Raw genomic sequence first — 9,660 nt, 5'->3', positions numbered from 1 at the left:
GTAGTATAACAAATACAAGTTGGGAGAACCTAGTCACCTTGCCCTCTTGAGCAAGACATTTGCAGGAATACTGGCCTTAGGGAGCAAAGACACCGACACGCTCACCAGCTTGACTATACCATGGTGCTGGGTAATCTACACAGCCTCCTAGCTGACTCACTGAACATGTATTATCCAAGAGAGTTCCCTGGGCCTTAAGTATCATGTTAGGACTTGGGGCTACAATGTGAATGAAAAGGAAAACTGTGGCTGCCTCATATGGAGTCTCTGTGTGTATGTGTAGTGTTAATACTAATTACAAGTTGATGTGTCCCATAAATACTCCTGCTAAAATTTGCAATGAAAAGGCTAAAATTAATATCCGATACCCCAACAATCTGAGGTCTGTGTGCAGGTCTGTCTGTCCTTGTCTCTCTCCAGAAGTTCTTGTGGTGAAGCTGGAGTGGAGAAGGCAGCAAACAGATGGTGTGATGGTGATGGAAGTTTAGCTTCTTTTCTTTTTTAAGATTAGGGTCAGGTTTAGGGATACGGTTAGGGTTCAGGTTAGGGTTTAGGTTTGGGTTCGGGTTAGAGTTATGCTTAGGGTTTGGGTTAACTTCTTGAACCCTCCCCGACCCTCTTCAAGTATATATTTTACCTCTATTTTAAATACAGATAGTGGAATAAGATACCACTGTTATTACTTAGCCATCCTTGGTAGAGTGTATATGTTAATGCTGGTATTACTGGAGTCAGGTGGTAGAAATGTGTCTCGAATTCTAATTTGAACTACCAGAATTAGCAGTGGCTACTAACCCACCCAAGCCAGGGAATTGACAGAAGTGAGAGAAAGTATCCCCTTTCTCTGAACAAGGTAAGACTGGAGCCCATAAATAGAAATGTGTTCTCAGAAATGTCTGTCCACCGCCAAGGTAGGTTGACAAACGATAGATTTCCCAAGATAGCTGCCACGATTGGTTTCTACTCTTTCGTGTTTATTCTTTTCCAGACACGGCCCCTCATACTTTCTGAACTTAGCTTTCCTCAAGCCCACGGGCACAAGCAGGAAGGACCTACGACCCTGCAAAGGGATCCCAGTGGCTCCATGCCCATATAGGCAAGACTGTGGATGCTCCGCACAGCTTCCCACTGTCATCCCACTCGTTATGAGGAGCACAGCTATTTTTACTTCCCCGGCGCGGCCCTTTATATTTATTTGAGGGAAGGAAGTAAATAAAGATTTTAGAAGGAAAATGCGTGGACTCAGTTTTCCCTGTGCTGGAGAGGGTTGGTATAGAAGTGGGTGTTGAGGATGGGTCGTTTTCCTTGGCAAGTTGTTGCTAGATCAGGCCAACCCCAGGACTGGAATCGTCTGCACTTTTCTCTTTGGGTTCAACCAACCCTGACTGTAGGCTTGTTTCTCCCCTACCCCCATCGTTGGAGGTGCCACCATCTCTTTTGATGCTGCCTCAGATGCTATATCACTCTGCACTCCCCCTCTCCCGACACCTCCCCGGGGCTCCCACGGTAGAGCATGCGCAGTGTGGTCCATGCGGGCCACAGCATCAGCATCTGCAAGAGCATCAGCATCCGCACCCGAAAGCCCGCTTGGGCGCGCTCCCGGAGGGTGGGGTGCAGTACCGCGCTGCGCGTCCCCGTGTCGCGTGCCCGCGCCGCGCGTGCCCGCGCCGCTCGCTCCCGTGCTCCTCCTCAGCATCCTTAGGCCCGGCAACAACCCCCGCAGTCACAGGAGCGGCCGCGCCCGCCACTGGGAGGGTGCAGCCACTGGGGAGGGTCTAATTTGGCTGAGCGGAGGGGACCCTCTCTGCAGGCCGCTCCCCGAAAGGCGGAAATAGCCGACGAGGGCGCGCCGCCGTCCCCCAGCCCCCGGCCCCTGACCCCTGCCCGCGGCCGCAGCATGCGCGCCCAGCCGGCGTGACCGGCTCCGCCCGCAGCCGCCCCGCAGCCCAGCCCGGAGCTCTCTCGCGGGTCACTCGGACCGGCGCCCGGGAGCGATGAGCCATGAAGCCGCCCGGCAGCAGCTCCCGGCGGCTGCCCCTGGCGGGCTGCAGCCTGGCCGGCGCCACCCGCGGCCCCTGTCGCTGCCCCGCCGGCCCGGTGCTGGCCCGCGCGCCACCCTGCCGCCTCCTCCTCGTCCTTCTCCTGCTGCCAGCGCTCGCCGCCTCGTCCCGGCCCCGCGCCTGGGGGGCCTCTGCGCCCAGCGGTGGGTATGGCCGGTGCCCTTTTCGTTGCCTTTTCCATGGGGCCCTTGGGAGGAGAGAGAAGGGCACGCAGGTGCGTGTACCCTGGACGTGTGGGTCCCCAGCCTGGCCTTTGAGCGCCTCTCTGTCCACCTGCCCACCCTTCTCAGTCCCAAGCCCAGGTTCATGCTAGTTCACTTTTGGGAGTCCGTTTCCGTTGCATTCACTAAAGACCCATTCCAGTGACTGTGGGTTCCACCCAGAGGTATTTCGTGGCTCCTGAGTCCTTTAGCGCTCTCTATGTAACTTCCAGGGACAGGGATACGCAGTGAGCAAGCAAGTTGCTTCTTGCTTTGGGGAACCTTCCTATGAATGCGGGGAGCATGCAATAATAGTGGCAAATGCTTGTTTCTTCAAATTCCCAACTAGGTTTAGTCTCTGCTGTTGGAATTAAGGTGAGGGAGGCATACTTTGGGGGCGAGAGAATGAAAGTCTCCAAGACACACTTTGCGCATGACCTTTGACTGTGTTTTCCCAAAATGCTTGTCATAATGAGCAATCAGAATAATACAGTGTTGAGCACACTGGTGATTGGAAGTCACTGAAAGCAGAAAGCTGACCTTGGAAGTAAAAGAAAAAGAATTTGGAAAGTTGCCAGCTTCTGTGGCCCTTTATGACAAAACAGTTTTTTCCCCTCATCTCAAAGTTAAAAAAGAAAAGGAAATCATATATATATATATATCCTTATATATATATATACACACACACATATATATTCTTATATATGTGTACACACACACACACACACACACACACACACACACACACACACACATATATAGTTGAAAGAATCATTTTACATTCAAGGCTCATGAATTCAGCCCCCAAGCCATGTCAGGAGTGTTCTTAGCTCCCAGACGGGATGCTGCTAAGCTTGGTCCAGTTGAATTCCTCTAACCTCCAAAGAGGGAGGGGATGAGGGTCAGGATCCTTGAGCATGTCCAGTTGCTGACTCTTCTCTAAGCCTTTTCTGTCCCTGCTCCCTCATAGTTGGGACATTCAGATCGAAGACTAGTAAGGGAAGGACTACAATGGCTATAGTATAATATATAATAAGAGCCACGATTGTATAAGCTTCCCTGGCTCCTAACTTACCCAGAGCATCCCACTGTTACAATCACTTGTTTTTTTTTTTTTTGTGTCTTCACTTCCTACCTCCTTATAAATAGGAAAACTTTGTTAATACAATTAATGGAAAGGTACATTTTAGAATGTACATACTTACTGGATGTCTATGTGTATGTTTGTGTATATTTGTGCTTTTTGCTCTCCCCCCACCCCACCCCCAGCTCTGCATTGGAATGAAACTGCAGAGAAAAACCTGGGAATCCTGGCAAATGAAGACAATGCATTGCAACAGAACAGCAGCAGCAATACCAGCTCCAGCAGTGCAATGCAGAAGGAAATCACACTGCCTTCAAGACTGGTATATTACATCAACCAGGACTCCGAAAGCCCTTATCATGTGCTTGACACAAAGGCCAGACACCAGCAGAAACACAATAAGGTAGGCAGGGGCTGAGTAGGCCAGGGTTGCTGTCATGAAGACTTCTCCTTCAGTTTGACTTTCTGCCAGAATCTGATTTCACAAATTTTAGTGCAGCATTTTATTAAGAAAGCAATTAATATGATGATAGAAGAGAAACTAGAGGGAATTAACTTGGGATCGACCAGGGCAGGGTTTACTGTTTGTTTCTTTGACTAAATGAAACTGAACAATTTCAGATGTCCCGTGAGAAACTTGGTTCCCGTATCTCTGAGGTGCTTTGGTACTAAACAGTAGAGTGAACTTGGTTTTGGGACCTTTACGTAAGGATACAGGAATCTACCTTTCAGGAGATAAAAACTCCCGGCAGTCTGTCCACAGAAGGCCTCGCCGATAGGCATTGTGGCTGCCGTTTCCCCGCAGTCTTTCTGTATAGAACTTGCATTTGAGTTTACTTTATTTCTTACGGGGCATTGGGTTGGCATGGGTCAGCATTGCTATGCTATTTTTTTTTTGTCAGTAAACAATTTGGCATTTCAAGAGGCTCTGAAGAACAGGAAACCATGACTTGTCTAAGATAACAACTAGTTTGGGTTGACATCATCCTTGAGGACTCTCTGCGTCAATGGGGAACATGAACTTCTAGGTCGGTTTAGAAAGTGGTATTGCACTTGAAAAGGGTACTCAGTTGAAGACAGAAGTATTTAATGTCCCAAGAGTTTGTGGGATCCGTTCTCCTGTTTCATTGGATCTGAAGCAGGTCTACACAGTGAAGTGGTGGAGCCTCTGTTCTGTATTAGGTGCAGAAAAAGAAAACAGACCCCTTATATTATGTATTTCCTTCTGAACAGTTCCTGTTCAGTTGGCAAGAGAAGGAACTAGTTAAAGCATGTAGAATTTAGGCCAAGCTTCTGTGATCTGCACCAGTGTGTGGTTAGTTTACTGAAACAGGGGTAAGTACAGTGTCCTTCCCCATTTCGTAAATGGGTAGATAAGGATACAAGACCTTTCTATGACTCTTCTGAAGGTTATAAAGTAGCTTTTAGATTCGAACTGTTAATTGTTACTATTTTTAGAACAAGTGAGGTCCCTGAAACAAAGCTTTCTTACTACTGAATAACTTTGTTAATCCTGTTCGGCTTGTTTGTGTGATTTTGGAGGGGTTTTTGTCCACTGTGGTTCAGATCGTGAACTTCTCCTTGGCCAAGTCTTTCCCTCAGAAGGTTTTCTTTATCAGTGGAGCAACTAACACTTCACGCCTTACGGGTAGAGGGAGTGGGTGTTGTCCTTAGGAAGAGACATCCAAGGTCAAGCAAGCATTGAAGACTAAATAGCTTCCCTTATGAATGATCCTTGTACCATGTGGGGGATGGGCTGTGCTCTGTGGCTATAGTTTTTAAACTCCAGGGCCTTTGCACAGGGCGCTGGAGGAAGGCCAAATTTGCTCCAAAGCTGGCTTTAAAGAACGTCTAAGCCCTCCTCAGCTGAGATCTGAAAGAAACTTCAGTGGAATTTCTTTTTACTTGGGCGTTGAACTCTGTGACTGATGCTTGCCCGGTGGTCTAGCCTTAGATGGCTGTTTTGCTTGTGGGTGTGATTTTACATCATATGTCTGACTTAATGATAGTAATATCTGTTGAACTTTTACCTGTCACTGTATAGAGGCACAGAGAGTTCCTGTGGAGCTTGGTTTGATGTTGGAATGACTAAGCTTCTTGACAGCCCCTCCCCCTAGACGAACTTCTTTTCGACTTTTGAAAAGAATGTTTAGGCAGGAATAATATTCAAAACTCTTTTTTTTTCTTTTTAGTTTAATTCCGTAAATATCTGTTATACATTTCTCATATGCAAAGCTGTATGGTAAGGGTTCACAGATAAGAGATAAGAGTTGCAAGGGTGAAAAAGTCGTATTTATTCTCCAGGAGACACAGGCTTGGCATAAGCAAGATTCTGAGATGTGCCTGGGTCAGATTTTAATAGTGCCGATCTGATTTGGTACTACCTGAAATTTCCTTTTGTGATCCATGGTTTCCTTTTCCCTGGTATCTTTAGGGTTTTCTTGGACTGGTTGATAAGAAGTATTGTTAACATACAAGAATCTGGAAATAATTCACCACAAAAGACCCGGTTCGAGCAAGCCAAAAATTCATTTAGGAAAAACCTGATATCAGGGAGGTGGCAGGGTTCGGGTTCTAAACTGTGTCCCTGAGGTAGGGGCCTCAGAGCCTGCTCCAGAGTCCCGTCCAATCAGAGTGTAGAACTGGGAGAAGCAGTTGGGGACTTTGATGGTGACACAGTTTCCGCCTGTCAGGGAGTTCTGTGGTTTAGTGTCTTGGACCAGCTCTGGGCCAACCAATCAGAAAAGAGTGGAATGCTTGTGTGAGAGACTGGGGGTGCTGTGTGCGGGGTTGGGAGCGTGCTGTGGCTATGTGAGGGTTAGGGGTGCTGCAACCTAGCCTTAGGTAATTTAGGTAGTAGCTCAGGGGAGATTGGCAGTCTGGGCCAAAATGGAGTTTCTGCTGCTAACTAGGATGGAGCAATATTGTATGTTTTCCATTGGCTCTTATGATGGTTTGCTTAATATCAGTGATGAGAGACTTGTCAACTTGCTGCCTCCCAAAAGTTACAATGAGAAAGCATAGAATTGCATCCTCATTGCTTTAAAAAACTAGTTTTTGATTTTAATATCTGCGGACTTGCACTTTTCCTGCACTCGGGTTCTGTTGCGCTGAGGCACATTCTAATGAACACCGTAGAAATGCTGAGTCACCGTGCCTCCCTTCTGAGTCCCTGTGACTGGGGGGGAGGATTGAAATGGGACTTTCCCAAATCTAGGTTGCAAGGCCAAGCTCCACATTTATGTCTGAAGAAGTTTCATAATCTTGCTTTGGATGCATGGAAAGTTAAAATGCTTATTAACTCTTTCATAGTTGGGGAGTCTGAAAGCTGCTTGTGTAGTTCACCTCGGTGTATGTTATTGGGTTTGAAAATCATAGCTTTCTTTTTGTCAAGGAATGCTGAGGAGTTGTGCAGGTTAGTTTTTCTGTCTATCAATTTGACAAGAGGAAATCTCAGTTGAGAAAGTGCCTCCCCATCTCTTGGGGACATTCTCTTGATTAATAATTGATGTGGGAGGTCCTTGCTTACTGTGAGCAGGGCCACCCCTGGGCAGGTGGTCCTGGGTTCTATAAGACAGCCAGTAAGTAGCCCTCCTCCAAGGCCTCTACTTAAGTTCCTGCTCCTGGCTTGAGTTCCTACTCAGACTCTTTCAGTGATAGACAGCAATTTGGAATGTGTGAGCCAAATAAACTCTTTACTCCCCAAGTTGCTTTGGTCAAGGTGTTTTATCACAGCCACAGAAAGCAAACTATAACAGGAATTATTTCAATTTCTACATAGTCGAAATGTTGTAGAAACAGTTGTCCAAACAGCTCCGTTTTTGAGAGAAGTGAGCACACTTATAACTACGCCAGGATATGAGGCATAAACTAAGGCAGCCAGAGAAGGCAGAGAATGAATAGGCCCCTCAGACCTAAACTTTTTTTTTTTTTTGGCTTTTGGTGCTTTCCCAAATTAAGATTCCTTTATAGACAGTCTTATTGGCTGATAGTTTATTATGAAGTCAGTTTAGTATGATGTAGCAGTTTTCAGACCTGCTACAGAAATTAGTCATTTCGTGTGATGCTGGAAAATACAGACCTGTTGTCGGTTCTATTTTCTGTCGCACAGGTTCAGTCTTCCTGAAACCATCAGGTCCTGAGCCGCTCTTTTGTGGGCTAGCACTGCAGTGACTGGAGGCCGGGTCCCTCCCGGAAGCTTTAGCCTGGGGGTCTAGCCACTATAAAGACGAAGGTGTGAGTGAAGGGTTGGGGCTTTCAGCCTTGTCCATCAGGAAAGGGGCTTAACATTTGGTTGATCATCAGTGCCTAGTGACATAATCAACCACACTTACCTAATAAAGCTTCCCTGAAGATGCAAACGCATTGGATTCTGGGAGCTTTCAGGTAACTGGACATGTGGAGGTTCCGAGATGGAGTGGTACCCAAACAGAGCCTGGAAGCTCAACACCTTACTCCCATACCTGACCTGATGCATCTCTTCCACCTGGCTGCTCATCTGACTTTTCTATACTGTCCTTCATAGCAGCTAGTACATGTTTCCCCAGAGCTCAGTGAGCTGCTCTGAGCAAGCTAACCAACCCTGAGCAGGGAGTGCTGAGGCCCCTGAGTTATAGCCAGCTTCCATCAGCACAGGCTCTGGCTTGGGACTTGTGACTGACATCTGAAGTCTTGTGGGACTCAGCCTTCAACCTGTGAGATCTGACACTATCTCCAGATGTATAGTGTCAGAACAAAATTGAATTAGAGAGCGCCTGACTTGTTCATTGTGAAGAACCTGCCAGTTGCTTGATGTGTAGGGAAGAAGCCCCAGACAACTCATGTTAGCAGTGCTGTGTGAGAAGGAAGATGAGCTTTGTGAGTTCTTATGTCTTTTTGTTATCAAGACTTGCCCAGCTTTATGAATCTAGGAGGAATGATATGGTTATTACACACAGTAATGTATTATCGATACAGGACAGTAATAATATAATTATTAAACACAGTAATATATTATCGATACAGGGCACTAATAATATAATTATTACACACAGTAACGTATTATTGATGCAGGGCACTAATAATATGATTATTACACACAGTAATATATTATCGATACAGGGCACTAATAATATAATTATTACACACAGTAACATATTATTGATGCAGGGCACTAATAATATGATTATTACACACAGTAATGTATTATCGATACAGGACACTAATAATATAATTATTACACACAGTAACGTATTATTGATGCAGGGCACTAATAATATGATTATTACACACAGTAACGTATTATTGATGCAGGACACTAATAATATGATTATTACACACAGTAACGTATTATCGATGCAGGGCACTAATAAAATGGACAAAGGTGAGGAGCATTCTTCACTCATCCACTCCTTTTTGAAATGATTCTGTGAAGTCTGTTCCTAAGAAACACGAGTCACAACTTAGGGTCAGGGGAATGTGACCCAGATATCAATGGAGTTACCGAAACATTGACCTCTTGCCGTGGACTGACTTTTAGGTAAACAGTCTGCTCCTTATTCCCCACAGTTCCAGACTGAGGAGAAAAAGAGACAATTTAGTGAATTCAATTTCTTCCTTCCTGGGGGCTGAATCCGGAGAATCATGTGTGTTATCATATATGTACCACAGCCGCATCCTGGCTGTAAGTGAATTTGGACCATAGTAATTATGCTTTTGAGTTTGCTTCCGTTTTTTTTTTAGCAATATTTTTTATTGATTATTTGGGAATTTGACATGATGCACCCTATCATCCTATTTCCCAGTTCTGAGTTTTTGATTTTCTAGATGCCAGAAGCTCTGTTCTTCTTGTTATGTGGCAATAGGAAGAGCATTATGGGACAAGGAAGTCCCAAGCGTTTCTCCTGCAGGATGTTTTTAATAATCTTTAGAAGTCAGGGATATATGTTTTTATGATCCTTGTCTATTAAGAGGAAGTATCACTATTGTGGAATTGGGAAAAAGGAATCTGGCCTGAAAGTTTCTTTCACAAGTCCAAGTTTTAGTGAAAGATCTGTTTGTAAAGTCTTTACACTGTGGCGCACCCTTGCTTCTGCATCAGCAAACTCTGTGAGTCTGATGGCCAGGTCTGAGCCCTTTCTCTGTTGTGATGGAAGATTATATGAGAATATGGACTTTGATATTGACCTCAACAAACTTCCTAAGTTTTCCCGGAGTTTCTAGCTTGTGACTTGTAGAACTCTGTTTACTATTGTGTCATTTGTGGGACTTGGACTAGTGTATCTGTTGAGGGAATTTTTGTGTAAACAAAATATATAAGAAAATATATAGAAAGAAT

General features: G+C 45.5%; 1 protein-coding gene across 3 annotated transcripts in view; it reads left to right on the top strand.

The window, feature by feature from the left end:
- The first annotated feature begins 1,552 nt into the window (after window positions 1-1,552).
- Window positions 1,553-9,660, top strand: part of Adam23 (ADAM metallopeptidase domain 23) — a 158,845-nt gene continuing 150,737 nt past the window's right edge. The window contains exons 1-2 of one of the 3 annotated variants that reach the window (XM_057751398.1): window positions 1,553-2,203; window positions 3,530-3,747. In XM_057751398.1, coding sequence (XP_057607381.1) covers window positions 2,002-2,203; window positions 3,530-3,747 — 420 coding nt within the window. In that variant the 5' untranslated portion in view covers window positions 1,553-2,001. The remainder of the gene's footprint in view (window positions 2,204-3,529; window positions 3,748-9,660) is intronic. The other 2 variants (XM_057751389.1, XM_057751383.1) reach the window with 2 other exon arrangements.

This window comes from Chionomys nivalis, chromosome 2 (assembly GCF_950005125.1).
Source record: "Chionomys nivalis chromosome 2, mChiNiv1.1, whole genome shotgun sequence".
Classification (NCBI taxonomy): domain Eukaryota; kingdom Metazoa; phylum Chordata; class Mammalia; order Rodentia; family Cricetidae; genus Chionomys; species Chionomys nivalis.
Note: the sequence above shows the minus strand (reverse complement) of the source record. Positions and strands in the feature narration are given on the sequence as shown.